The 26,197-nt window shown below is 54.4% G+C and overlaps 11 protein-coding genes across 11 annotated transcripts; 7 read left to right on the top strand and 4 right to left on the bottom strand.

Moving 5' to 3' along the window:
* Positions 1-265: 265 nt before the first annotated feature.
* BU26DRAFT_397373 (HET-domain-containing protein) lies at positions 266-1,063 on the bottom strand (the record flags this gene model as incomplete). The annotated part of the gene is made up of 1 exon (XM_033822756.1): positions 266-1,063. A coding segment is annotated over one exon (798 nt), but the record flags the coding sequence as incomplete, so codon positions are not given.
* A 339-nt stretch (positions 1,064-1,402) lies between these two features.
* BU26DRAFT_110136 (nucleoside-diphosphate-sugar epimerase) lies at positions 1,403-2,604 on the bottom strand. Its single transcript, XM_033819392.1, has 2 exons — positions 1,927-2,604; positions 1,403-1,868 (listed from the first exon to the last, which is right to left on the bottom strand). Exons 1-2 carry the CDS (start codon positions 2,515-2,517, stop codon positions 1,617-1,619), a joined length of 843 nt encoding a protein of 280 aa, XP_033678867.1. The 5' UTR covers positions 2,518-2,604; the 3' UTR covers positions 1,403-1,616.
* A 368-nt stretch (positions 2,605-2,972) lies between these two features.
* Positions 2,973-3,461, top strand: BU26DRAFT_569758 (uncharacterized protein; the record flags this gene model as incomplete). The annotated part of the gene is made up of 1 exon (XM_033833919.1): positions 2,973-3,461. The coding sequence occupies one exon, from the start codon at positions 2,973-2,975 to the stop codon at positions 3,459-3,461; it is 489 nt and encodes a 162-aa protein (XP_033678866.1).
* Positions 3,462-3,898: 437 nt separating this feature from the next.
* Positions 3,899-5,134, top strand: BU26DRAFT_569757 (uncharacterized protein; the record flags this gene model as incomplete). The annotated part of the gene is made up of 4 exons (XM_033833918.1): positions 3,899-4,063; positions 4,114-4,242; positions 4,303-4,440; positions 4,493-5,134. 4 exons carry the CDS (start codon positions 3,899-3,901, stop codon positions 5,132-5,134), a joined length of 1,074 nt encoding a protein of 357 aa, XP_033678865.1.
* Positions 5,135-5,665: 531 nt separating this feature from the next.
* BU26DRAFT_110109 (uncharacterized protein) lies at positions 5,666-6,843 on the bottom strand. The gene is made up of 2 exons (XM_033819390.1): positions 6,565-6,843; positions 5,666-6,493 (listed from the first exon to the last, which is right to left on the bottom strand). The coding sequence occupies exons 1-2, from the start codon at positions 6,610-6,612 to the stop codon at positions 5,792-5,794; spliced, it is 750 nt and encodes a 249-aa protein (XP_033678864.1). The 5' UTR covers positions 6,613-6,843; the 3' UTR covers positions 5,666-5,791.
* Positions 6,355-9,059, top strand: BU26DRAFT_523428 (uncharacterized protein). The gene is made up of 5 exons (XM_033830046.1): positions 6,355-6,513; positions 6,582-6,708; positions 6,768-6,863; positions 6,914-7,045; positions 7,104-9,059. The coding sequence occupies exons 2-5, from the start codon at positions 6,660-6,662 to the stop codon at positions 8,918-8,920; spliced, it is 2,094 nt and encodes a 697-aa protein (XP_033678863.1). The 5' UTR covers positions 6,355-6,513; positions 6,582-6,659; the 3' UTR covers positions 8,921-9,059.
* Positions 9,060-9,880: 821 nt separating this feature from the next.
* Positions 9,881-11,857, top strand: BU26DRAFT_609171 (S-adenosyl-L-methionine-dependent methyltransferase). Its single transcript, XM_033835908.1, has 2 exons — positions 9,881-10,160; positions 10,208-11,857. Exons 1-2 carry the CDS (start codon positions 9,971-9,973, stop codon positions 11,539-11,541), a joined length of 1,524 nt encoding a protein of 507 aa, XP_033678862.1. The 5' UTR covers positions 9,881-9,970; the 3' UTR covers positions 11,542-11,857.
* Positions 11,858-12,032: 175 nt separating this feature from the next.
* Positions 12,033-16,862, top strand: BU26DRAFT_110041 (uncharacterized protein). The gene is made up of 6 exons (XM_033819389.1): positions 12,033-12,214; positions 12,279-12,467; positions 12,513-14,834; positions 14,882-15,313; positions 15,369-16,095; positions 16,147-16,862. The coding sequence occupies exons 1-6, from the start codon at positions 12,134-12,136 to the stop codon at positions 16,563-16,565; spliced, it is 4,170 nt and encodes a 1,389-aa protein (XP_033678861.1). The 5' UTR covers positions 12,033-12,133; the 3' UTR covers positions 16,566-16,862.
* Positions 16,863-17,159: 297 nt separating this feature from the next.
* On the bottom strand, positions 17,160-20,044 carry BU26DRAFT_509625 (uncharacterized protein; the record flags this gene model as incomplete). Its single annotated transcript, XM_033827159.1, has 5 exons — positions 17,160-18,294; positions 18,406-18,440; positions 18,546-19,075; positions 19,147-19,184; positions 19,713-20,044. 5 exons carry the CDS (start codon positions 20,042-20,044, stop codon positions 17,160-17,162), a joined length of 2,070 nt encoding a protein of 689 aa, XP_033678860.1.
* Positions 20,045-21,779: 1,735 nt separating this feature from the next.
* Positions 21,780-22,333, top strand: BU26DRAFT_509624 (uncharacterized protein; the record flags this gene model as incomplete). Its single annotated transcript, XM_033827158.1, has 2 exons — positions 21,780-21,967; positions 22,000-22,333. The coding sequence occupies 2 exons, from the start codon at positions 21,780-21,782 to the stop codon at positions 22,331-22,333; spliced, it is 522 nt and encodes a 173-aa protein (XP_033678859.1).
* Positions 22,334-22,745: 412 nt separating this feature from the next.
* On the top strand, positions 22,746-24,084 carry BU26DRAFT_509623 (kinase-like protein; the record flags this gene model as incomplete). The annotated part of the gene is made up of 3 exons (XM_033827157.1): positions 22,746-23,060; positions 23,124-23,941; positions 24,006-24,084. 3 exons carry the CDS (start codon positions 22,746-22,748, stop codon positions 24,082-24,084), a joined length of 1,212 nt encoding a protein of 403 aa, XP_033678858.1.
* Positions 24,085-26,197: the final 2,113 nt, after the last annotated feature.

Raw genomic sequence — 26,197 nt, 5'->3', positions numbered from 1 at the left:
GCCAACTCACCCTAATACATTTCAGCTGTAGACAGAATACGTGGTATTCAGTCTCCACTGGGAATAGCAGAGACTGATTACAATTCGAACATTGACGCCAATTCTGCGTTACGGACTCGTCCACGGATATACCAGATCTTGAGAAAAATGGCTTGAGTCGGACTTCAGCAACGCTTTCATCCCGAAGCAATGGCATGGATGAGTTAATTTCCAGAGCCTGTGCGACGATGCGGATGTTGCAAAAGCAGAACCGCTGCCCACAGCATCGTAAAGCTTGCAGCAAGACTTGATCATCCGGGGCGCCGTAGTCCACCTTTAATTCTGAGCCCCTTCCACACAGGGCCAGTAAAGAAAAGATGCGATCCCTTTTGATTTTGCATTCTTTATCGCAGAACAGGTCGAGCAGACGGACTAGGTCTTCCCCTTTCAACTTCTGAGCCTGGAGCGTATTGGATACTGGAACCCCCGAGCTTGCTGGGTTTAAGCGATTAACTTGGTAGCTGGACAGCTGAGCTATGTTTAGCTCAATTTGTCTCGACCAGAAGGCGACGTGGCGGGCCAGTGCGACTTCTTGCGTTATCCATGCGCGAGTCCAATATTGGGCATTGCAAAACTTTTCGTAGAAGTAGTCGTAGACTTGGGATGGGTTCTCGTGGACCTGAGCAAGGAACTCGGCGATGTCAGGTTCGTTGCCGAGCCAGGCGATGACTTCTCCTGCCGAGCCAAAAATTTGGCCCATGAGCTGGACTTGGTGATTTCGTTCCGCGGTATTACTCTGGTCAATGGAAATGGCGTCTATCCAGAGTGGCTTTGAATGATACTTCGTTCTAGCGACGCCCAAGAAGTCCCAGAGGTTAAGGTGTACTTGAAAGTCCCTGCCGTTGACTGTGATCGATCGTGTTTGGCTGGACGAGCCCCATACATAGGAAAGGCAGGTGTATTCACTGCTGACGTCGGCGTGTTTCAGTGAGCACTGTATGCCACCGCTTGCTGATAGGTCTGGAAGAATTTCGATGAGGCGGATGGAATCCTTTCCGTGGTCGAGAGGATTGTGTTGGAAATTGCGCTTGGAAGAATTACGGGCATTGTTGGTGGTGTGGACGGAATTGGGTCGTTCGTTGCGATTGCGAAGCTTGCGTCTGGAGTGACCGGCTGCACGACGTCGCCTCCTTTTGGCTTCAGAAGTCATGCCGAGAAGAGCTCGTTCGTATTCGAAAACCCATAGAGAGATGTCGTGTGCGTGGTAAATGAGTGGGAACTCGGGGAACTGGTAGAGATAAGAACGAGAGAGTGGGGCAGTGCAAGGCTGAAAAAGTGGCGGAGTTCAGCCGCCCACCTGCCTGGTAGGTGCCTAAGGCATGCGGGTTCCATCATTCGACCATGTCTCGACGACTCACGCGGAATGCCATGAAATGCTTGTACGGCCAAGCTTCAGCTTCGGTCCCTTCGCTTACTGGCCCGAAGCACCGCGCTTAAACTCCCACGCCCGCGACTGGTCGAAAACCGCACTCTTCATCCTCCAACCCCGCCCTTCTCGTCCCTCCACGTGCTCAGCTTGCAGCACCTTATTAAGTCTGCATTCTCACCCACTGAGATCTGTTACACTGCCATATGACTTAGCGCCGACCAGTCTCTATCCTGACAATCTCTGGAATGACGTTTTTCAAAGATGGAGCCGATGGCTTCCAACCAAGCTGCGTCCTCGCCCTTGAGGATCGCAGAACCGCGTTAGTGCCCCACAAGATAGATGCATGCCCCGACAAAGCATCGGCTTCCTTTCCATCAATCACCTTCTTTACCTCAGGATCAGGGACGAGCCCATGCTTGTGCGCTTCAGCGGCAATCTCAGCGCATAGTTTGCCAAAAGTCTATGCAGATATACTTAGCCAATAAAACAGGAAACTTGAGCCAAGCGCACGCGCTTACCATATTCCCATTCTCCGGGAAGTATATACCATTTTCATTCCACAGACCGGGACGGTTGTTGACGGCGGCGTCGACCAGCGCGACGATCAAACCGCTCAGGTCGTGGACATGGACATTACTCCAGCTATTCTCGCCTTCCGCCAGCCGAAAGCCTTCTTTCTGCTCCAAGGTAACGCGAGCAATCTCCGGGGCCTGAACGCTGCGAGTGTTGACGGGACCTCTTCCGACCCCGTAGATGAGCGGACCGACAATCAGGGCAGTCTTCACCTTGGAGGAGTCCTGCGAAATGACAAGATTATCCACTGCTCGCTTCGGGTTACTCCTGATGATAGACATGACGTCTTGGATATCGTTCAGATCGTCGAAGGTCCTGGCAGCTTTGAAGCCAAATCTGCTTTGGGCGATTTCGGCAGCAAGAAGCGTAGCGCCGGACATTTGGATCCAATGCTTCGGGCTCTTCGACTGTGCCTTAGATAGCCCCTGGGAGATGGCAGTAGCACTGGCGATGTGGCCGGTCGCAGCCAAGTGGAGGGCAATGTCGGTGTCGCGTGCTTCACGCTCGATGAGGTCGGTGTCGTCGAGGTCCCCCATGACGATGCGAACGTCGGGGAAGGCATTGGAGACTTTGGTCGCTCCCGCGGCATTCCTGACCAGACATGATATGGTATTTTTTGTGTATAGTGCGTGTTGCCAGTTGGTGCAGGACGTCTCCTACGAACCCCGTGGCTCCAGTCCTGCGACAGTGATTAGTCCGAGTGGACGACTACTAGTTACGTATGAAGCGAATATACAGGAATATCTTGGCCATGGTTGTTCGCTCAAAGACGCAGATGCTGAGGGAAGAGGCTGGAAATGAGGGTCGATATGTCGCTGTTGGTATTTACATCAAGGTTGAAGACTCGTGCGTGGCTCGGCGATAAGCATATCTCCGATTCTAGCGCCGGATTTCATTGGTGGTCGGAATCGCTTGCCCACCACGCTCGCCTGTCATGACGTCCCCGGTCCTCCCAGTTACACACAGCCCTATCCACATACTCGCCTTTCTCATGGCTAGGAGTTCCCGTTCGGCCATCGAGAAGCGATCTGTCCGCCGCAAGCACTCGTTCGGCGGCTGCCGCACCTCGACGACGTCACGTGAAGTGCGACCAGGTCCGACCAGTGTGTCTGGCATGTCCGCTGGATGCCTCCATCGACACCATCCTCGGCCAAAGCTGGAGGAGGTCGCGTTGACGAGGACGATGCGAGCAGGACCACGACGCGCCATTACCTGTACTCAGGCATGTAACCGACTGCATCCCCCGAAGCCTGAAAGGCCAGAGGCATCCAGGGCGTCGATGAACGCCGCCTTGAGCGTGCGTTCAGTCGATGCATCGCTCGCAGAAATCGATGAGCGGACGCAAGACGGCCAGCAGCTAGCCCAGGGTCATACTGCCATCGGCCTTTTCGGCGTCCTCAATATTGATCGTATGTCTCGCGAACCTGCTGCAGAGCCTATTCTCAGTGCAACAGCGCCTACAACGCTTGACTCCGCCTGAGTGTAACCCCCTAGACAATGGCGCGGCCAATGATTACCCCAGCTTACTCAACGACGCACCGTCAGAGCCTCCGAACATAGACTGATTCGACATGGGTTTCGGGTTCGACAACACCCTGCAATGGGCCGATTTGTTCGGGCTAGACTTCGGTGACGGCAACGGCTTGCTGATGCCGTACCACTCATCTACTACAACGCATGTTCACCCTAGCAACTTCCCTTCCGGGCCCGATCCAGGCCCTGACCCGCTTCCTGCCAATCTCGTGCCGCTGAATCAGCTACCCTCAGACGACCCGCCGCCGTATGCTATACAACCCTCCTCTCAGACGCAAAGACCCCCCAGGGTGGGAAAAGCCCCCGACCCTACTCGCCGAAGTGGCATCGATAGCAGAAGCCTAACTTCTACTAAAGCACTTCCACGACTTCGTCATCCCCTAAATGTCCTTCATGCCTTCCAACTCGAAATCCCCATGGACAACGCTACAATTACCTGCTGCTATGCATGCGCTATCCGACCTGACGTATCTGCACACGGGCACGCCGAACCCCGCAAACGCCGCAAATCTCTACGGCATTCTGGCGTGCTCCGCCTACCATATGGCCGTTAGTCCTTCTGCCCCACAACAGACAGAGCCGAAAGAATACTAGGCCAGGCTATCCAGCCGCCTCCGCGAGAACGCCAAGATACACATGCAGTTTTGCTGCGTGAGGAACTGGAAAGTGCAGGAAAAGCAAAGTACAAAGACCAGCTCATGGCTCTGTTGAGCTTACTCGCATTCACAGTAAGTCGGGCGCCCCATTTTGACCCGGAAGGAGCTTTGCAGTTGACGCGGAGTCAACAGAGCATGTCCGGACACCAAAGGGATGCGCGATGCTACATGGTAGATGCGGAGCGCCTTCTCCGCATGAAAGGCCTTGCGAAGCGCGACATAGCCCGGAAATGCCGACTGCTGCACCACGTATACACGCGGATCCGCATTGTGTGCGAAAGCACCTACGTCATGCACGACTACCGCAGCTACGGCGATGTAGTGGAGCGCCGCACATCGAAGCGGGAGATTGCACAGGAACCGCGAGAAATGGGCAGAAACATCCAGCTCAGGCCACAACGCGCATTTAGACGACTTCCTCCGCCTAGAGACCCACGCCGCAGACAGCGACCTCGACATTGACGAGGTCAAAGGCCCCGAAGGCGGCCTTCGCGACATCCACCTCGAGGACTCCCGCCAGTTCACCGGCACGATGTACCATATCCACGGCATCCCAGAAACGTGGCTAGGTCTCGTCTCGCCGACGACGCGCCTAGCCAACATTCTCGACGCTACAAAGTACGGGAAGGGGACCGGCGCCAGCTTCCTCAATTTCCTGCAGCGGCGCGCTAGCTGCTTGGAGAATATCATGTGCTCGTTCGCACTCAAGGACGCCGCCAGCGAAGACGAAGATGGGGTTGAATGTGTCACGGAACAGCAGGAGCCCAACTACCACGTGCTGCGCGCCATGAACTCGGCTCTAGTCATCCTCTTCTACCGCCGCGTCCGGAACGTGAACCCGCTCATACTGCAGGGGCATGTAGGCGCGGTGGCCCAGTCGCTGAAGGCATTTGACGCAGCAATTGCGCGCCACCAGGCTGGAGGGCCGGGCTCGGCATGGCCAGCTTTCCTTCGCGGGATGTGAGGCCAAATCTCGTCGGGATCGCAATTTTCTGACGAGTTGGCTGGAGAAGGGTTATGAACGTTGCGGCCTCGAGTATTTTGCGGCGTCAAGCCGTCTTATGAAAGCGGTGTGGGAGAGATTGGACAGGCCGACTCTGTTGCTGAATCCGGGGTCTGGTGATTCTGGGCATTCACGTTCGGAGACGTCTGCTTCGGCTCGCCGGACCTGGGTGGATGTGTGTAGGGAGAAGAGTCTCTGGGTCGTTCTACCTGTACAAGACTGTATCGCCCGTAAGTTCGAGCGCGGCAAAGCAGTCGCAGAGCGCGCACGGAAGCGGTTACGAGCATGCCAGCGCCCGTGTCCCCAACCTCTTCGCAAACTATCTCTGCTCCTTCTGGGCTCCGCTGTACCGCAAGGTCTACGCTAGGCGAGGGCTCCTATGGCTCTCACTAGTCTCGTCGGCTGCGGCTATCCGCGGCGGGCGCGCGTGGGCGGTGCTAAGGCTTGATCGATTGCCTCAGTTGGCGTGAAGGCTTATTTTGGCTCTACAATCCGGCATGTGAAGATCTTTGGCACGTGTTTTCGATACGTCCTTTGCTTCGTAGTACATGAGTCGATCTCATGGTGTCGCTGATCGCCCTCCTAACCGCACGTAAGCCTACCCGTGATATTGCGGGCTTACGGATAGCATGGCGAGAGTGATAGCACGTGCGATCTAGCCCCATATCCTTGTTCCGTTTGCCACGTCTGTGCCTTTTGCAATATGACGGCACGACCTTGTCGCGTGGGGTTGAGGCCATATGAGCAACGCAGCTGGTCGGGCTCAAGGAGGAGGCGTGCGGAGGAGACATGCGGAGGGGGCATGTGGCGTACTTCGGTTTCCGGTGGCCACGAGTGGGCGAGCAAGGAGGCTCGTGATTGGTGATGAGTCCCACTCAGAACATATAAGTAGTGGCGGGGTGCGAGCAATGCGATCAGTCTTCTTCCGGTATCCCCCATCTTCTTGCTCTGTCTTCTCAGCGAGTTCTTACGGCAATGGCGGGGGACATCGACATCGATCAAAATGGCAGCTTCCCCATCGACCAGCATCGCCATGCCGTTCTCCCACCTCTTCCAACTCCTCACCACTCCATTCACCAGCCCCTGACCCCGCGATTGCGAATCTTCCAACCGCCCAAAATCACGGCGCACAGGCCCTTTTTGATCTCGCTTAAGGCTTCGATATGGCCTAAAGGGTTCGAGCAATTCACTCCTTGGTGTGATCTTTCTCTGCGCACGCCTTGCCGACGCGCACCCATATATAAAGCCCATCCGCTCCCCACCCAGCGCGCTCCTCGCCCAGCCCGCGTCCCACCATACGTATAACAGCTCTGTCAGCACCTACGAGCCTCGTCAGTTGTGTAAGTCGCAATCAGCCCTTCGCGCTCCTCACATCAAGAGATTCGACTAACCTGGATTCTACCCGGAGATAAGATCGAGCTTCCACATTCTCCGCACATCGCAGATAGTCCGTTGACACCACGGCCATCCTCACTTGAGCGCCACCATGGCTGTGAAGCGTCGCCGCCAGTCCAACGCGTCCGGATCGCCTCCAAGTGAGCACATCCGCTTCCAACTTCTCGCCTACCCGGCGCAGACGCTGACCCATCTCTAGCTCGCAGTCCGACCGATTCCGGCCAAGGGACGCAGCCGATGGCAGGCAATGTAGTCGATCCTGGAAATAGTACCCAGTCTCGTCCTGCCTCTCAAGGTGAGTTATACAACAACGAATGCCAGATAGATCATACTAACTAGATGTAGACCAAGAGCAGGGCAACCCTGCAGCAACCAACATCACCGCCCCTCTCTTCACCGAAGACGAGACTGCTCCAACAGGGAATGGAACTGAGCAGCCGCGCCAGTCGAACGATGCTTCTGACGGCGATGACCAAGGTACGTCTCTCGCTGCTGGCCCTTTCACATCCATCTTTCTGACCGTAGCGCTACGCAGCTGCCACTGCTAAAGCGCTCATGGGTTTGTTCGAGGAGATCGTCAAGACCCAACTGGGGCTACGCTTCTCGCAAGCTTCTGGCCGGTCTGACCCGCAGATCTTGGACCAGGTTAAGGCCGACGTCAAGCGAGTGATCGGGCTGGACGACGACACCATCAGCAAGGAGGTGAACCGTTATTACAAGCAGCGCGCTGAAAACTCCGGCACTACTTCTGGCAACGATCTCGGCGGCTCCGCCGATCAAGATAGCGATGATGGCTCTGAGCCCTTGTCACCTCCCCCAGCTGAGATCCGGCACCCTGACGACCCGGGCGAGCAAGAGGTCAAAGACGAGAAGAAGCGGAATCTGGCATCAGATCGCCTGGCCAAGTATCTCAACCACGTCAACGGCAATGACCTCTTTTTGCCCCAGGATTTCTTGGAGCTCCAGACATTTTCAGCAAACGAGCTGATCCGACTTCTGGAGTCTCAGGACTTCGAATACAACCCAGACGTGGTGCGCCAAATCATGCGGGACCCGAGCGGCGACAGGCACGAGGAAGAGCCACGCCTTGTCCTACGATATCTGGCACATCGACACACTATACCTCCTCCTTCGCCTCATCCGACGCGCCAGTCGCCACGCGATCATGAGCATTTCAAGGAGATCGACGGCAAGTGGTACGTGATCTTCGAGAAAGAGGTGATCGGTTCCGACGGCAAGAAGCGCATCTACCGGCAAGTAGACGAGCTGCCCATCTTCAATCCAGATGCCCCAGCCATCAAGATCCCCGACAACGAGAAGGACTCTGAGATCGACCATCCCGGAAAGCTCCCCACCTTCAACAAGTACGATGACGGCCTGTGGGAGCTCAAAGAAGAGACCGAAGCCTGCGGCAAGTGGCGTCGAATCTACGACGACCAATCGAAGCACAAGCACCGGCAGAACACAAAGGCAGAGCCCCTGTTCGTTGCCCGCAAGTTCCACCGTCAGACGAAGGCGTACTTGGACCAGTACAAGCTCGGCCAATCCTGGGATGACTGGTCGCGAAATGCTGGCAAGTTCGACATCAACGACGTCCAGCTGTGTCGGGACTACAACCGATGGATCCAGCAGGTCATGGACCGCGCTGATTATCGGTACAAGAAGCGCCGAGTTCGCCCTTGCTGGAGCCGAGAGGAGATCACTGCGCTTCGGCGCCACTTCAACGACCTCATCAATAGCTCTGGCGTGGTCATCGCGCACCTGTTCCCCAACTGGAAAGAGGCCATCCGCAAGGTTAACGAAGCTCTGCTTGCTAGGTACCCAGACGCAGAGCCGCGCAACGAGAATAGTGTGTCTTCCATGGCCGAGCGCGACAGCTATGCGAATGACCAACCATCCCTGGGGACCCACGAGTGGCGGGAGCTTGGCAAGCTGCTGCACCTGCTGAAGCAGAAGAACCCCACCCTGGACTTTCCTAGGAACGTTCTCTTTCCAGGCCGGGATCCGATACCCATGGACGATATCACTGCCATGCAGGCTGGCGGCCATTCGAATCCGTCGAAGAAGGCGCCCGGAAAGATCAAGCGCAGCGAGAAGCGCATCCCGAAGCTGATGGTGAAGCTGGAGGACGGCAAGATCATCGTCACCGATAGGTTCGGTGGTAAGGTCGTCAAGAAGTTTGGGCTCATGGACCATGTTCCTGACCACGTTCAAGACGACGCCGCTGGTGAGCAGGATCAAGCTGGCGAAGAGCAAGACGATGGCGAGCCGGACGAAGAAGATGGTGGCCAGGAAGAAGGAGAGGACGAGGGCCGCCAGCGCAAGAAGCGTCGGACTGACAACGGCCAGTAGGGTTTCGATCAGTAGAATGTCTCAGTCGGGGGATGAAGCTGGACTGAGGTTGACAGAGCCGCCGCGTCTTCTTGGAGGAATTTGAAATCGGGATGGATGCGGAGGTTTTTGGAAGAACGGGTTACTCGGCTTTCGCTATTCGGTCGCAAGGACGTTTGACGATTGCGGTGTGTTCGTCGGTTGACAGTCCCTGGTGTCGATAGCTATGCATCCTAGATGTGCACACATGCAACTCTTCCCCGTTTGCCCTGCTCGTGATTGCAGCATGCCCTTGTATTCTCCGCTAGCTACGTCGGAGGTACAGTTTTCCCCAGACCCGTACAGTTACGGCTGCCGCAAGTTGAAAGCAATGAACAATGCTGAACATATGGCCACATCCGATGTTGCTCTGATACAGGTTGACAACAACAATTATCTGCAAAGATGAAGAGACTCTGAAGGTGCTGAAAATGTGATAACGCGATGACAAAGGGTACTGAGGAGAAACGCTCTCTTAGGGCATCTATGGCCCTACCAACACATACATCAGCCCGAGTGAAGGCCTTGCCGAAGACACCAATCCTACGATGCCCCTCGGCGAGCATTGCGAGCATGAAGCCGACCATACCCGGGTCTGAAGAAAGGTGGCACATGACCTCGAAATAAGTGCATCCGTTGCATGAGACCTTTCTGGATACGAGGCCGAACCTAGCGATGGCGTGTCGTCCTGACAATGCGGGGTAGGAAGGCTCAGGCAGTTAAAGCGCGAGAGATTGGAGAATGCATGTTTGAATAGTGAGGCTAATGGTGCATCGGGGCTGGTGGACGAGCTGACGACGGTGAGGAGGGATGAAGAGGGAGAGACGTGGGAACGGGGTGGAAAAGAATTAGACGACGGTTACGGAAGGCGCGACGAGCCAACCCCGCAGCTCCCCACACACGAAACTCCGCCTTCACTATCGTCACCCCGTCACACCACAACAAAATCTACGCCCTTATCAAGCCCCTGCCGTCCCTGCATTAGGAGCCGCTACCGACGATACACCCCACGACACCCTCAGGACCGATATTATGTCAGACAGCGGATCCGCCACGGAGAGCTCTGTCGGCAGCATCATCGAGGACGCGAGCGAGCCTGATACAACCACCTTCAAGTGCCTCTTCTGTAAAGAGCAATGGAGTCGCGTCCCGGAGATGTTTGCCCATTGCCGGGCAGAACACGGCTTCGATGTCGAGAGCACCATCAAGAGCCTTGGCCCAGGTTCGTTATTCGACCTTTCCTGTTTCGTCGCTAACCACGTGGTCTAGACATCGATGAATTGACTATTATCAAACTGATCAACTACCTCCGATATGAATCGCAGAGGAAGACAGACCCCAAGTCCATCAATGTGGATAGCGAGACATTAGCGAGCGACAAGTATCTCCAGCCCACGCTACCCGACGATGCCCTGCTTTTCGAGCTAGGCGACTTCATGCCCGATCCAGATTCTAAAGTCGTGGATTACGAAGATTATGAAGTTATAATGCATAGGAACGCGCCTCATGACACGGAAAGGATGCATTTGGATGGAGACCGCGATATGAGCTACTTCGAATCCTACAAAGGCGCCGCCATCCATCGCGAGATGATCGAAGACCACGTCCGTACAGAAAGTTACCGCAACTTCATCGAGAAACATCGTGATCTCTTCGCCGGGAGGACCGTTCTAGACGTTGGGTGTGGCACCGGAATTCTTTCGCTGTTCTGCGCAAGAGCAGGCGCGAGAAAGGTCTTTGCGGTCGACAACTCCGACATCGCACAGCGCGCAAAACAAATCGTGGCACAGAATGGGTATCAAGAAAAAGTCGAGGTCATACGGGGCAAAGTAGAGGACTTCCACACACAGAGATTAATTGGGCAAGAGAAGGTAGATGTAATCATCTCCGAGTGGATGGGATACGGGCTTCTCTTCGAAGGCATGCTCGACTCTGTTCTTCGTGCACGGGACCTGTACCTCAAAGAGGATGGATTCATGGTCCCATCGCACTGCACGCTACGGATGGTTCCCATTTCGGATAAGGACTGGGTAGCACAGAGCAAAGGCGAGAAGTTCTGGAAAGACATCTACGGCTTCGACTTCTCGCCAATGGTGTCAGGGGGCCCGCTCAACGACCGCGACATCGGCGTCTTCGACGTACCAGAGGGCGCGCTCTGCGGCACGGCATGCACTTTCTATCAACTCGACCTCAAGCACATACAAGTGCAAGAGCTCGATTTCACGGCACCATTCTCAACAAAGCTACACCCGGGCGTCGACTCATTGGATGGCTTCGCGCTATGGTTCGATACCTTTTTCTTACCCCCAGGCCAAACTCAGGATGCCACGACGATAAACACGGCAAACTGGGGTAAAGACGGCAAGCCGGGTCTGGGGTTTTCGACGGGCCCGACAGCAACACCAACGCATTGGCATCAAGCGGTCCTCCTGCTCAGTGAAGAGGACCGCAAGAAGGAGGTGAAGGGAGGTAGTACATTGAAAGGCTCGGTAACATACAAGAAGAAGCGGAGAGACGATAGGGCGATTGATGTGGAGATCACGTGGGAGTGCGAAGGCGTGCAAGGTCCTGTATCGGGAAAGACGAAGCGGACGATGACATGATAACGATACGACGGCGTTAGTTATCGGATAAAAGTTGTGGTTTTCTTTTTGCGGCAACCTTATAGAGTGCATAGGATACGGCTTCAACACCACCATAACCAGGTACTGGGCGTCCCTCCAGTCAGTCTTCAGAGCGCAGGCGATCGTGGGAGGAAGTGGGCATCGTGAAATCGAGATCATGTGACATGCCGGAAGAAAATGCATCGGGCCGAGCTGACCGGGCATGCCGAGACTCGGAGATGCTGCAGGGGCTTGCAGATCCTGGGGCGTTCGCATAGTTACTTTTTCGACCCCTTATCTTGCATATTGATCTCGGATATGCTAGCATTGTCTGAACGCTTAGTATTTCGCTGTATCCTTCCCTCCTTGACTGCGAATGGTGGTCAGTAGACCCTCTCGTCGATCGGCTCTGACGACACCGCGTAGGGCCGTGCGCGTGAGCTCTACTGCAGCACCTCAGATGCTCGCTGCCGATCACGCAACTCGCAATAATCGCATCTACTGCCTGTAGCTCGCTCCTCAGGCTTAAGACCTAAATCACAGTCCACGAGACGATGCGGCACCGGTAGCAGCTTCTCAACCGCCAATTCCCATGCGCGACATCCTCCCCGGCCGGCCGCAGGCGAAGCTGCAAGCTGTCACCCATGGACTGTGGGAGGGCAACCAGATCATTGTGCGGCTGTTCTATACCTCTCTGATAAAGAAAATGATAGCTAACGGGCGGAAACGCCGAGTAGGCCTACGTGTCCGGCAATGCGCTCATCATCCTCGATTCCCCGAACCACGTCCTCCAAACGACCTACATCGACGAAGAGTCCGAGCTCGAAGCCGTCGCGCTCGATGAAAACACGGGCAAGATAGCGACATGCTCTACGCGCCATATATATGTATATCAGCCATACGGGCAAGATGAGGGCGCAATCAAGGTGGGGTAGCTGTAGGAGCTCCGCGAAATAGGCTGACGGGCGCAGTGGTCGCTCCAGGGCAGCATGTCCCTCCCCAACTCTGACGATTCCATTACCACGCTGTCATGGGGCATGCCCGACGAATTGCTCACTGGGAGCGCCTCCCTCTCGCTGTTCAACACACGCGGTACGACGGAACAGATTTGGGCAAAGCAGTTGGCGAATTCCGTCAAGTTCGCGCAGTTCTCGCCCGATGCGGAGATGATAGCTTCGACTGGCGCATACGATAGGTTGCTGAAGATATGGCGACGGGTGGCATTCGGCTCCGCGGACCAGCGCTTCGATTACTCCTACTTGCCTCATCCCTCCGTCATTACAGGCGTACATTGGCGCCAGCCCTTCCACCGCGAACAGACGACAGAAAATGTGCTATATACGATATGCGCCGACTACAAGGTGCGCATATGGGTGCCCGGAGAACACCATGGTGCAGAGGGGCTGGACTTGTGGACCGAGGTGGATCTGCTGGAGTCGATCAAGCCGCGGTCGCTAGAGCAGCACTCGCAAAAGAGATATGCCTTCTTTATCGATGGGAGATACTTCACACATGCCACGGAAAGAGCGGTGCAACAGGCTTCCATGCCGGAGAAGGACCAGATGGCGCTGAACCACCTCATTGAGGTCGCGAACCGCAATCCCGAGATATGTGTTGTGCTGGACGACCGGGGGAATATGTCTGCGTGGGGCTTCGAGAACATCGGAGCTAAGATAAAGAAGATTACCGATGTGTTCAATATCGCCCATGTGGACGGGTTGCATCTGCACTTTGCAAAGGGCGCTAGCGGTCTGCAGGATAATGTTCAATTCTACGCCTTTTGTCACGACAAGCCGGATTCGGTATTTACCATCCTTTCGCACCACTTCGACGGGCGATTAGAGTGGCTGCAGTCTCGCATCGATTACTTCTTCGACCCCTCGCCAAACCAATCTAATCGTATCGAACGTAAGGCGGTATGGACCGGGCATTCCCATGCCATCAAGAAGGTCAATCGTACGCCGAGCGGAAGGGCCTTGGTATCAAGAACCGTGACGGACGAATGCATAGTATGGGTTCAGCGGCCGACCGAGCACGGCATGACGCTCCATCGGCACAGCACTGTCAAAGTCACCGAGCATATCCATCGGACATCGCTTCTGCAAGATGGAAACTTCGTCGTTTTTCTGCATCACGAGCACATTGCACTATGGGATACGCGTGGACCGATGGCGGTGGAAGTCTCCCGTCTCCCGTACAAATTGAAGGGCAAGCCGTTGTGTCTGCTTGTCATCCCGGAGACGCAGCCCGGTGGCCGCCTCGTGCATATCGCGACCATCAGCTCTGAGATGAAGAGCATTTGCTGGGAAGTGCGGCTTCCGCTGCTTGAAAGAGATCCTGTTACCGGTCGGAAACTTTCCGCTATCACCCAATATACGAATGGGTACACGAATGGCTATCCCGAGATCGGTATGGAGGAGTTCTCCTCCTTCGATCTTGGCTCCGGAGATGATCTTGCGTTCGTCCTGCCTGTCGACCCTGCCGGCTCAGCGTCGGTAATTTCGGGCTTCCTCGACACCTTCGCGCGCGACATCGCCATCTCATACACTAAATCCGGCGTCATCAAGTCCTGGACTGCAAGGGTAAATGCTGAGAAGCGTAAGCTGGAATGGCTTCTGACATCGACTGTCGACACCAGCGTGTCGCATCCTTCTCTCGCTAGTGGAACCTCTATACGAAAGGCTGCGCTCGTCGATGCTGATAAGACCACCCTGACGATCTGGAACACCAGAAGTGCGCAGCTGGAGTACGAGGAGACTTTCAAAGGCAACGGCGTCATCCAGGATCTGGATTGGTCTTCTACGCCCGACAACCAGTCCATCTTAGCTGTCGGCTTCCCACACCGTGTGGTCATCTATGCCCAGCTGCGATACGACTACCTTAATGCTGGACCCGCCTGGGTGCCAATTCGCGACGTGCGCATCCGGGATATTACGCCGCATCCTATCGGCGATTCAGTGTGGTTAGGTAGCGGTAACCTCGTTATTGGAGCAGGTAACCAGCTCTTCATTCAAGATGAGAACGTGGAGGTTTCGGAAGGCTTGTTCCCTAGTCTTCGCATGATCTCTCGCAAGACGGCCTCCATTGACATCTTCACGGCTGTCAGTCGTCTCAACGGTCCACTTCCGGTATATCACCCGCAACTATTATCCCAGTGCGTGCTGGCGGGGAAGTTGCTGCTCGTACAGCGCATTTTGATGAGGTTATATCAGAAGCTGAAGTTTTACACCGAGGGCGATGACCTTGAGAGCTCGTTAGGGTTCTCGCCAGAGGATTTTTCGGAGAGTGCTGAGGTATGTCCAAATATTTCATCCTCTGTCCACCAGCTAACCCCAGGCAGGACTATATGACGGCTTCACGAAAAGAGCTTCACTCATCCTATGCCGATTTCTCTGATGACACCGAGCCTCAGACTGTGACCGAAGAAGTCGCAGCGAACCTCAATGGCCTGCTTCAAACAAAGCAGATTCCCCTCCTCTCCAGTCGCGAGCAATTCCATCTCGCTGACATTATAGAATGTGTCGGTATGGTCGAGAAACACCGTCGCTCCGTCGATGATAATGCAGGCCGCTTCTTGCTCTTCTTCCGGCAGCACGTCTTGAGTGATGGTCAACAAGGCCCAATATCATGGCGCGAGATCACTTGGGCCTTCCATTCGGGCAGCCAAGACATCTTGGTCGATCTCGTAACGAGGCACTTCAGTGGGAAGATTCTTTGGCAGCACGCGAAGGAGTGTGGGCTGTTCATGTGGATGACGGACATCACAACCTTGGTAAGCTTGAGCAGCTCTTCGTTGAATTCGACCTCCTACTAACTAATGGTGACAGCGTTCTCAATTCGAGATTATCGCCCGAAACGAGTACACAAAGTCCGAAGAAAAAAATCCGGTAGACTGCAGTCTGTACTACCTGGCTCTCAAGAAGAAACCTGTTCTCGTGGGCCTATGGCGAATGGCGACCTGGTGCAGGGAACAGTCCGCTACGAAACGCCTCCTCTCCAACAACTTCAACGAAGATCGATGGAAAACTGCTGCGCTGAAGAATGCATATGCACTCATGGGCAAGCGACGGTTCGAATACGCAGCTGCGTTCTTCCTTCTCGCCGATCACCTCCTGGATGCAATATCCGTTCTGCATAATCAGCTTGGCGATACTCAACTCGCCATCGCCGTAGCTCGCGTCTATGGCGGTGACGAATCGCCCGTTCTGCTAGACTTCCTGCGCGAGAAGATACTTCCGCAAGCTGCTCGTGAGGGCAATCGCTGGCTTGCCACGTGGGCATTCTGGATGCTCAATAAGCGCGACAGTGCTGTGCGAAGCTTAGTGACACCAGTGTCCACCTTACTCAGCCCTCCTGAAACACCAAATTTCAAGAGCAAGAGTTATCTGACGGATGACCCAGCGCTTGTGGTGCTGTACAAACAATTGCGGGAGAAGAGTCTGCAGACGCTTAGGGGCGCAACTATGGTAGGCATGCGCGAGGAATGGGAGTTCGTCCTGCATACGGCAGAGTTGTATGAGCGAATGGGCTGTGATCTTCTCGCTCTTGATCTCGGTAAACTTCATGAACACACCTCTTACACGTCCTATCGCTAACACACCCTAGTCAAAACATGGGAATTCCTCACGCCCCCACCCACAAAATTCCTTCCCAACCGACCACCACTCAGCCCCGCCATCCCGCACGCATCCTTCCACGCCCACACGGTCAATCGGTCCGTTACTGACTTCGACTTCGACCCGCGAAAACTACTACGCCGGCGAAGCTCCCTCGTCATCGCCGATCTGCCGACGAGAGAACATTTTGCAAACGCGCTGACGGAGAGTAAGGGGACGTTGCCGGAGATTGTGAGTGATGAAAGTGAGGAAGAGAGAGAAGAGAAGATGGAGAAGATGGAGAAGATGGAGAAGATGGAGAAGAGGAAGAAGCTAGACGGAGGAAAGAAGGTGGACGAGAAGAAGCCGCCGCCGACGCAGTTCCAGGAGCCAGATGCTAATAGTCTGTTGGACGCCTTTGGGTTCTAACGTGGTATTTTGTAGGTGAGAGGTGTATATGAATCGCGACCTGTATTCGTATATTGGGATCTGGCAGGATTAGTGGGGTTTGGGTCGGGTGCATAGCGCGGCGTTCGAGGCTGCTTGTTTTGTCTGCTTGAAGCCAAGCCTGAGTATAATTTCTCGATATCCTTCCTAACTTTTCAACCTCCTTTTCCCACCTACCACGTATTCTACGTTTTATTCAAAGACAGCTCGCCGCTTCCGATACCGCCTCCCCCTTGGCCTCGGCGAAAGCTCGTTCGCAATGGTCTCGTCCAGGCCAGACTGCAAATCCACCTCATCGGTCTGGATGACCCAGGGATCATTCCTCCCCTGCAAGATCCTATGTCCCAGATAGAAGAACAGGAAGATAGGAATCCCAATATACGACGTCAAGAATGTCAACGTGTCCCAATCATCCGTGATGAAGACCTTGAACCCGTTCAACAGCATCAAGCGGCCAAACGCAATCCCGGATACCCAAGACATGTATGGCTGGAAGCCCGAGCGATAGGGCAGGTCGGTGATCTTCTGCGCAAACGTCGCCTTTCGAAACCGAAGGTAGATGACGCAGACAGCGAGTCACGACTGGAACGCGCCCGTGTTGATTAGATTGACGAACCAGTTGAAGACGGTCGACCCCATCGCGCTGAGATTCATGTAGGCCGCCGGCGGAATCGAGGCCGACGCTATCAGCACATTGTACGGGATCCCGGATTTTGTGCACTTAGCGGGCGCGTTGCCCGCGAGCGCCATCGACCGGCTCGCCAGGTACAGATACGAGCTCCCCGCGCTCCACGCCGATGCGAGAATGATGCCGTTGATGACGGAGTCGAGGACCTTGATGCCCGCGAGCTGCGCGCCGATGGCCCAGGCGAGGACGCGAAGGTCGGCCGCATTCGAGGGGACGATGAGGCCAGCCGCCAGTGTTCCGAGGCAGTAGAACAGCACCAGCCTGTAGAAATAGCGTTTCCCAGCCGTTGGCAGGTTGCACCGCGGCGACTCCATTTCGCCGCCCGTCACGACGAGCAGCTCGGGCGCAAACGCAAACGCAAACACGGAGAAGCACAGGACGCCCGGAAACGCCGGGAACAAGCCGGCAAATCCGCCAACGAGGTAGCGAATCGCCGGCCCAGGGTTAATCCAGGACCGGAACCCCAGACGATCGTGCGTCGGCCCGCCGCCAAGCACTAGCACAACGGCCATAGACAGCAGCCCGATAATGCCAAACACCTTCATGCTCGCAATCCAGAACTCCGTCTCCCCGTACACGCTCACGGGGAAGCAGTTCAGCCCCACAATCACGCCGAACAGCAGCGTGATGAAGACGGCGTCGTGGCCCGCGAACGGAGGCGCCCAGTAGCCGATGATCAGGTTCGTGACCGTGATCTCCGGGGGCATCGTGATGGCGAATATGTACCAGTACATCCAGCCGAGGGCGAAGCCGAACGAGGGCGAGAAGAAGCGCGCCCCGTTGTACGACATGCTGAAGCCGGGGACGGGCAGGTAGCTGGAGAGCTCCGTGGTACAAGTGACGATGCCGAAGACGAGCAGCGTGAGCAGGAGGTAGACGGTGAAGAGGATGACGGGGCCGCCCATATGCAGGGCTTGGCCGGAGCCGACGAAGAGGCCTGTGGGGTGGTGGGAGAATGAGATTTTCGCTTCAGGGCCAGGAGCCCCTGGGATTGGATATTGAAGAGATGAGATGATATTCAATCTACAAACGTCTATGAAACTAAAAGGCCAAAAACTAGCAGGGTCATGGTGAATGAGCGCATAAAGTGAGAACTTGAAATCCAAATGAATGTACAAACATTGCAATACTCACAGCCCCTTTCCCCCCTCCAATTGCCCCTTTCCCCCCTAACAGAAACGAGTGTCCAAGTATCTTAGGTTCCATCCAGTACCCCATCCAGAACTTCAATCACGACTCTGTAAGTAACCCCTGGACTTGGCTGTAACGAGTACAGTAGCGGCCCAGCAAGCGAATGCGGCGTCCGACTGAGCGTCCGAATCTCCACGGTTGCGCAGAAGGTCCACGTAGCGTTGGTGGCTATGGGAAAGGGGCGTCCGGTTGCCAGCAATGGTTGTCTGGTCATTGGCAACTGGTGCCTGGTCGTCAGGAAGGGGTGCCTTGTCGTCGGCAGCGGCTGTCTGCGCATTGTTGGGCGAAATCTCCTCAGCCGTGTCGGTAAAGTTCTTGAGATCTGCCTCTCTAACACGTCCAAGCCGAAAAACAAAACGGCGCGACTTGTAAGGATGCTCGATGCGCACTGCGTTGTTTTCGTCGATGTAGATGCATGTGCTGTTGTCGGGCGTCGTGAGTCGTAGGTTACGGGTTGTAGGTTGCAGTTTGCAGTTTGCGAGTTGCAGGGTGCAGGGTGCAGGTTGCGGGTTGCGGGTTGTGGGTTTTGGGTGGTTGTGGATTGCGGGTTGCAGGCGGGTTGCGGGTTGTGGGTTGCGGGTTGAGAATCTTGATGGAGATCTTCGGTAGGAGACTGAGCTGGATTAGACGTGTGAGGTGCTTTTATAATCTCTGAGAAATTCTAGAAGCGTCTGGTTGACTTACGTTTGGTTTGACGAACGTGTCTAAAGCAATGTAAAACTCTAAATAGCAAATAAGCATGTTGCAGATCAGCTCTACACACATGGCGCGGATTGAGAAACAAGTCTTAAACTATGACGTTGAAAGGAAAGTTGTGGACGAATCACTTATTCAGTTTCGCATTTGGTGCTAGACCTGAAACAAGCAAACACATCGGGTCGCTAGATGGCCTAAACATGAGCTCTGTGCTTGGTAGGTGAATGCATGGTGGACTAGGTGTCTGCGCCACCACACTATTAGGTTGCGACATCAGCGCAGACTGTATTGGGGAGCGGATACTTGGCCTTGAAGAACAGGTCGGGCTTGAAGGTGGTGCGCATCCAAGCGCATGGCTGCCTCTTATGCCGCCAGTCACGGCGCTCCACAGCGTCCTCGCTGTATGCGAAGCACCGATTCCCTGCCGGCGCGCCTAGGTCTGTCTCTATAATGAGTCCTTGGTGAGCATGCTATGTCCTGGCCGCCTGGGGCAGAGCAGCCCAAGTCGCACCATCGACTGACCACCACCCCTCAAGGTATTCTAGACAACGAACGTCCTTCGCCTGGGACCTTGGTGGTCGAACGTCTTTACGACCCAGTCGCCCCACCCACCATCCGCTGCACCGCTATCGACAGCCGGTGCGTCGATGTCGGCGACGACGTCATCATCCTCATTCAGACCACTAAACGATAGCCCGCCGAGGGGCTGGTTCGTAGTCGTCCGACCTAGCAGCCCGTGCTGGCGGCGTGCTAGAGGCGCCTTCGTACATGGAGAGCCGCGAGGAGGCCTCGGGGAGGGCGGCCGGCTCCCTCTAGTAACACCCCCAGCTACGCCCGTCGCACACGATAATGAGCCCGCCGCGCCTGTCTGCACATGGAACCCCATGCACAGTGCCCTCTCCGTCCCCCATGTCCATTAGCACCCGCTGGTTCGCATTTCCCACTGGTTTTGAGCATCCTTCTCCTCTGCACCTAACAAGGCTGACTCATGAATACCTCAGGAAGCTGCTATCTAGCCGGCGTACCTGCCAGACAAGATGGGGCTGGCAAATTAGTGAGAAGACTGGGCGAACCGATCAGGCCAACCACCTAGATTTTCGACACCATGGAAGAACTGCCAGAAACCCTTTTTTTGGACGAGCTTTCGGACACCGGGTACACGCCCTCCGATCGCCTACGCGCCCCGAGTCAATCATCACACATACCCCGGATCTCAACAGCCTGTCAGCTGACAGCTCAAACGACCTTTTCGGCCTAGAAATCGGATCACCGCCCGAATCGATCGCGACCCCGGAAACCATCCCCGGAGAACCTCGCCTGTGGACCCTGCGTTCAGCTCTTGACGCGCGAGGAAGTAGGTGTCTGGCCTGAGCAGGTTGGAAGCCTCGCAATTGCGTGAGCCATCGCACAAAGCCTCACGACCGCGTAAGCCGCCTCCGAAACGAAAACGGCGAACCGAAATCAGGATTTTGCTTGCCGACAAAGGAATTGCTCACGAGCTTACTGGCACTGACCAACATCAGTCGAACAGGGTAGCCGAGGTCACCAACCGGATTATTCACGAACGCCTCATGGCGACCCTGCTGTCGAGCGAGCTGCCAATGAATTTGTGGCCATTCGTAGTACGCGCGATCGCGTACCTCTTGTTCACAACAAGACTGGGACAACGCAACAAACTGGCGGACAACAAAGGGACTCCGGTTCGCGTTCTAGGCTATCACGGCAACTCACATTTGCGCGACGACGGTATTATCGCCATTACGCATACCTGGTTTGCCTAGACGATATTCGGTCTTGCTTCAACGAATTTTGGGGACTCGATAAACACCCTAAGGAAATCAGAAGAACCACAGCGCCAAAGCGCCCCCTTGGAGACCAACAGCGCCCAGCCCCCTAAACGCCCTTGTGCGGCGGCAAGAGAGAGAAGAGTGCGCCGCAACAGTTCCTACATGAGCGCTGTAGCATGACGCACCTGCCTGGCTGCCGGAAGGACCTTCTAAGCCTGAAGGAGACGATGTGTGTGTGTGTGTGTGTGTGTGTAAAGGGGGGGGGCACGCCAATGCCCTCGAGGATAGCGCCCACTCATACCCAGGAGACCACACAGGTACCGAAGACCAGGAGAGCGGTGGAGGTGCCAGCGCAGGAAGCGCTGCTGCAAACGGAAACGGACAGTCAGCCGAACAGCCAACTGCGGCCCACATGTTATCCCTCAGGAATCCCTGGACAGTCACCCAGAGCTGCGTCTCCCCGCCCGATCGAACCGGGGAGTACCGCCCCAGTGATATGCCCCCATGTTCCCCCTCGTCAGCTCCGCCCTCCTGGCCGCTGAGGTAGTTGAGCCGAAATCGCTGTCTTAGGCTCGAGACTCGCCACAGTTATATATGTGGAAACAATGGGCTGAGGCAATGAGGCAAGAGCTGCACTCCCTGGAGGCGAACAAGACCTGGACCTTGGTACGGCGGCCTGGCAATCGGGTCGTCCTGCGCAGAAAGTAGGTGTACAAACTCAAGCGCGGGCCGGAAGTATAGATCCTCCGGCGCAAGGCGCGCCGGGTAGCGCACGGCTCCGAACAGAAGTACGGGATCGACTATAATGAGACGTTCGTCTCGGTGGTGAAGCCCATGAGCTACAAGGCGCTGTTCACCATTGCAGCCGCTCTGGACCATGAGATACACCAGATGGACGTGAAGATTGGTGTGCCGCCTGAACAAAGCCCTGTATGGATTGAAGCAGGCTTCCCCGTGGATCTGGGCTTCGAGCTCCTGGTGCCTGATATCGAAATACTCGTCAAGGGGCAATACATAGCGGTGTATGTTGACGACCTGCTGATAGCCGGCCTAGATCTGGGGGAGTGCCGGTACCCCGAGTGCCAGCATGTACGCCTTCATTGTTCCAGCATGATCCTGCCCGCTCTTACAAAGAGAATTACGTTAAAAAACAGTCTGGCTGGGGCAGTACCCAGGACCGATACCCCGCGTTCTTTCACGTCACGCCGCCCAACTCAATTTCCGTGATGGCTGACGCCGGCACTTGCCTCCATAGTTCGCCACAACTGGCGCTTTCGGCAACAAACAGCTACCGCACAACGATATACTACGGTCAGTACAAAGGGGTCTTCTTGACCTCAGCACACCTTTCATCCTACGCTACACTAAGCAGTGGAGTGACTTTCTAGTAATAGCTAATAAAGACTTGAAACTAGATCTAGAACTGCTGCCAAGTTACTTGTTCTGAAAACGGCGAATTATCATCTTTGTTTTGTCATTTTGAGGCGTCTCCTAGTCTAAGATGATTACGAACCCACGTTATACCAATGACTCGTAACAAAGGGACCCTTTGTCTAGCACTGCACATGACTCCGAGTACCCTTTGTGCTAGAAAGAGCTTGAGAAGATGCGGAATATGAAAGCAAATAAAGAAAAGACCTTTTTGTACTTCTACTTCGAATTTTTTTAATCCGTCATGTGGTCAATCATGATAGTATAAAAGCCTCCCTTCTTTCCAACTTTTCCTAATCCAAGTACAACTCTACAACTCTACAACTTTTCCTAATCCAAGTAGAAATCTACTCAGCTTATTAATTCAACATGCTGGAACAGTCGACCCTCTTTCGCAAGCATTTCGACACCGATGATCCCGACAAGATTAACGAGATATTGGAAGAGGAATTCCGGAAGGTACAGACTGGACCAGTGCAAGAATGGGTTAAGATGACTTTACCATTTTATGCGCCTGATCCCTCTCTTCCTTCCATACCTACTCCAGAAGAGATTGAGGAGTCTCGAAGCGGGGAATACACTAGATCAGATAAGGCGTGGTTCTTGGGGATCGGTGGGAGTCATGTGTATCGCGTTAAGGGGGTGTACGCTGTTAAATTCTCTGCTAGTAACTCCCTTATGCAGGTAAGGATATTATTCCCCCGGTTTAACATAGTTAAGCAAGCTAATATTAACAATCTATTCTAGGAAGCAGAAAACCTGTTGTTCCTCCAGGACTATAAAGTTAGGACACCGAAGATCTACGCGGCATTCTCTCATCAAGGAGCGGATCCTCTCGGCCTAACTATTGGAGCATCAGGTATGGAGCCCAAAGACCGCTCCCAGCTTCCCACGTTTCATTATCTGGTTATGGAATATCTAGACGGCATCACTCTTGACGAGAAGATGTGGAAAAACATCGAGCCCAAGGCTAGAGTAAAGATTTACGAAAAGCTTGCCGAACAACTACGACTACTTCGCTCTATCCCACCCCCCGGTCAGAGCTACTACGGCCGTGTGCATTACCAGGGATACGACCCTGTTTGCAATATGGTACGATATCGAATGAACAGTCTGGTTGGCCCTTTCGACACTTATGAAGCCTTTCTACAGCAAGTGTATAACACTCTTGAGATCAATCTTATCAGGCGACTGATCTTTCGTCCGGAGATCTACCCAGATATGCACCTATTCACCTCTATTTTCCACGACTGCTTCGACAAAACATCTAAGGGCGGGGAACCTAAACTCTCGCACATGGATCTCAAACTCGATAACATGATGCTAGTACCGTCGGCATCAAATTCATCATCGGACCGAATCGAAGACTACGATTTCTACTTAATCGACTGGGAGATGATGTGCTGGTTGCCGGCTTGGGCAGAAATTGCAGGAGGATCGGTGCGCCTTCCACAGGATGGGCATCACAATCTAGTCATGTGGGAGATGTCTAAAGGGATCAAGCCATTTCCTTATGCTGAAGCAAATTTCTATCGTGAGTGCGCCCACGCACTTGGAGGATCCTTGTAAGGTTCAGATAGATGGCCTTGCTATATTTTGTATGTGAGAATAATATAAAGATTGTTAAAGGTGCAACCAACAGAACGGGGCACCGCAACTGGGAGTGCCCTCCAACTCTGGTACTCTAACCGTGTTTGTTCGGCTATGACCTTCCAAATTCTCATTCTAACATTGCCATTTTGCAGGACGAGGGGGAAGAGAGCGTGACTGATGCTGCTTGTGTTTGTAAGTGGAGATCTTGACTGGGATCGTGCGCGACGAAAATGGTGATGCTTATAAGTTAGTGTGACTCGTAATAAGGCGGCCTTGGCTGGCTGGCTGGCTGATATCATTGAACTGACCTAAGGTAGCTCTGAGAGCTATGCGACTATTCTACAATTTTTTTCCCTGCAGGGCAGATGAAGGAAAACCACGCGAAGTGATGAAAAATCTCCCTCTTTTTACCTTTGATCTTCAAATTTGAAACTGCTTGAAGGAAGTGGGTCGCCCCCTCATCAGATGCCGATCCTGCATGTCCTTGTTCAACAATGAAAATTCTGCGGCGTTTGAAGGCGAAAGTTGAGTGAGAAGCAGGATTCGAACCTACGCTTGCTACGGCGACGGCAAGGTCGAGCAAGCCCCAGGTGTAGTCGCCAACCACCTACACCATCCTCTTTAAAGCGGCCTTGATCGTAATCTATGTTGGTGCCTGTCGCCGTTGAGGGGCGGTAGACTTTTTTCCCCAAGGAACTTGGATTTTTCAGGTTAACTTATTATGCTAAGAAACCATACTGAAGTCCCCGTCCGTGACAACGTATCAACCGTATTGTTCCCAGTTTATGTCGCTCTCCCTCCTACCTACAGCCACATGCACACTTAGAAAATCATGACGAGAAATGATCTCAATTAATTTCTTGACATGATCCACGTCGACATGCGTTACAATGTGCAAAAGCTGTCAAAACATCAATTCGACGAGTAATCTACAAACGCTTGATTCAGTCGTACCTAGCTATCCAGAAGCAGATCAACTTGGATTATTTAGATGAACGAGAGGTAAGGGGCTGGTGGAAGTGCTTCCTCGGGCGGTGATACGTGAGTTTCTTCCGCAAGAGGCGTATCACGAGCTAGCTAACATTGGCAAGGAATCGTGGAGAGCTAGAACGAAGCTGGTATGATCCATAAGGAACCGTGCAGTCCTTCCGAGACTCGTCGCAGAGGGATATAAGAATCAGAAGGTGGAGCGGGCACCCATCCTGACCTCGCTCCTTCTCCCCCAAAGGCAGCGAAGGACCACGCCAATATAACTGTTCGAAGTGGCGGAGCTGCATTGGTAAGCAACTGGAGGAGGAAGAGTCGGCCGAAAAGATAATCAGATGGTGATGAACTAGAACCTTGGAAGGCTCAGAGTAGAAGTGGTGATGTTGTGGACGTGTCCGGTTTTCCACGAGGCTGGTCGGAGCGGATCCCGGTTGTGTCCTTTCGGCATGAATTTGGCAGACGGCGGGACTGACAAAGCTGAAGCTAGGCTGCGAACAAACCGCGGATGGTGATGCAACTTGCTGGCGGTGGATAACCGTGCAGGTGCAGATTGTGCGCACCGACGACATGACCATGCCGGAGCGCATGGAGGACCGCATCGTCAAGATCATCCCCAAAGAGAGCCTCCCGTCTGTGTCGGGCGTGGACCAGTCGATGGTGAATGAAGCCTGCGATCCCGGGCACCCTGCCGAAGACTCTAACGACGAACAAGCGCGCAGCAGACAAGGCGTTTGGGAACGATCTGGACGAGTGGCCCAAGTCCAAGTCCAAGTCTGTGAATCCGAACGCGGCAGACTCGTACGACAACAGCCTGCTCACTGAACGCGTGGAGAGTTTGCCGCCCAAAGACATCCAGGAGCATCTCACCGAGGTCTACTTCGACCATGTCTACGGCCAAAACTACCTACTTCTGCACAAGCCAAGCTTAATGGGGAGACTCGCCTCTCTGTGCTCATACTGGCAATATGCGCAATATCAGCATGCTTTTCAACCTACCAAGCATAGAAGACTGAAAGGAAACGATACATCGTTATCGCCAAACGCCCACAAGCCTGTTCTGGTGAATTTCTTCCTTTCTTCTCTGATCCTCTCCATCCACGTGTCTACACTGGTGACAGCATGGCGGGGTGAGTGCTTATTTGTTAGCAAAAGGGACATGATTTCAGCCGGACTGAACTCCAGCTTCGGTACCTTTGCCACAAACTCTTGTGCCAGCTAGGGTAGGTCGCAGTTCTTTAGGG

The sequence above is a fragment of the Trematosphaeria pertusa genome (assembly GCF_010094035.1).
Source record: "Trematosphaeria pertusa strain CBS 122368 unplaced genomic scaffold BU26scaffold_16, whole genome shotgun sequence".
NCBI classification, from domain to species: Eukaryota; Fungi; Ascomycota; class Dothideomycetes; order Pleosporales; family Trematosphaeriaceae; genus Trematosphaeria; species Trematosphaeria pertusa.
Note: the sequence above shows the minus strand (reverse complement) of the source record. Positions and strands in the feature narration are given on the sequence as shown.

What these genes read in the sequence shown, in the direction of transcription:
- BU26DRAFT_110136 (XM_033819392.1), bottom strand. Translation starts at nt 2,517, where the DNA reads ATGGGGGACCTCGACGACACCGACCTCATCGAGCGTGAAGCACGCGAC. An exon ending in TCCCGGAGAATGGGAATATG is followed by an intron (nt 1,869 to 1,926) that starts GTAAGCGCGTGC and finishes ATATCTGCATAG; the next exon opens with ACTTTTGGCAAACTATGCGC.
- BU26DRAFT_110109 (XM_033819390.1), bottom strand. Translation starts at nt 6,612, where the DNA reads ATGTGCGGAGAATGTGGAAGCTCGATCTTATCTCCGGGTAGAATCCAG. An exon ending in TATCTCCGGGTAGAATCCAG is followed by an intron (nt 6,494 to 6,564) that starts GTTAGTCGAATC and finishes CGAGGCTCGTAG; the next exon opens with GTGCTGACAGAGCTGTTATA.
- BU26DRAFT_523428 (XM_033830046.1), top strand. Translation starts at nt 6,660, where the DNA reads ATGGCTGTGAAGCGTCGCCGCCAGTCCAACGCGTCCGGATCGCCTCCA. An exon ending in CGCGTCCGGATCGCCTCCAA is followed by an intron (nt 6,709 to 6,767) that starts GTGAGCACATCC and finishes ACCCATCTCTAG; the next exon opens with CTCGCAGTCCGACCGATTCC. An exon ending in TTCTGACGGCGATGACCAAG is followed by an intron (nt 7,046 to 7,103) that starts GTACGTCTCTCG and finishes AGCGCTACGCAG; the next exon opens with CTGCCACTGCTAAAGCGCTC.
- BU26DRAFT_609171 (XM_033835908.1), top strand. Translation starts at nt 9,971, where the DNA reads ATGTCAGACAGCGGATCCGCCACGGAGAGCTCTGTCGGCAGCATCATC. An exon ending in CATCAAGAGCCTTGGCCCAG is followed by an intron (nt 10,161 to 10,207) that starts GTTCGTTATTCG and finishes CACGTGGTCTAG; the next exon opens with ACATCGATGAATTGACTATT.
- BU26DRAFT_110041 (XM_033819389.1), top strand. Translation starts at nt 12,134, where the DNA reads ATGCGCGACATCCTCCCCGGCCGGCCGCAGGCGAAGCTGCAAGCTGTC. An exon ending in ATTTTTCGGAGAGTGCTGAG is followed by an intron (nt 14,835 to 14,881) that starts GTATGTCCAAAT and finishes AACCCCAGGCAG; the next exon opens with GACTATATGACGGCTTCACG. An exon ending in TGACGGACATCACAACCTTG is followed by an intron (nt 15,314 to 15,368) that starts GTAAGCTTGAGC and finishes TAATGGTGACAG; the next exon opens with CGTTCTCAATTCGAGATTAT.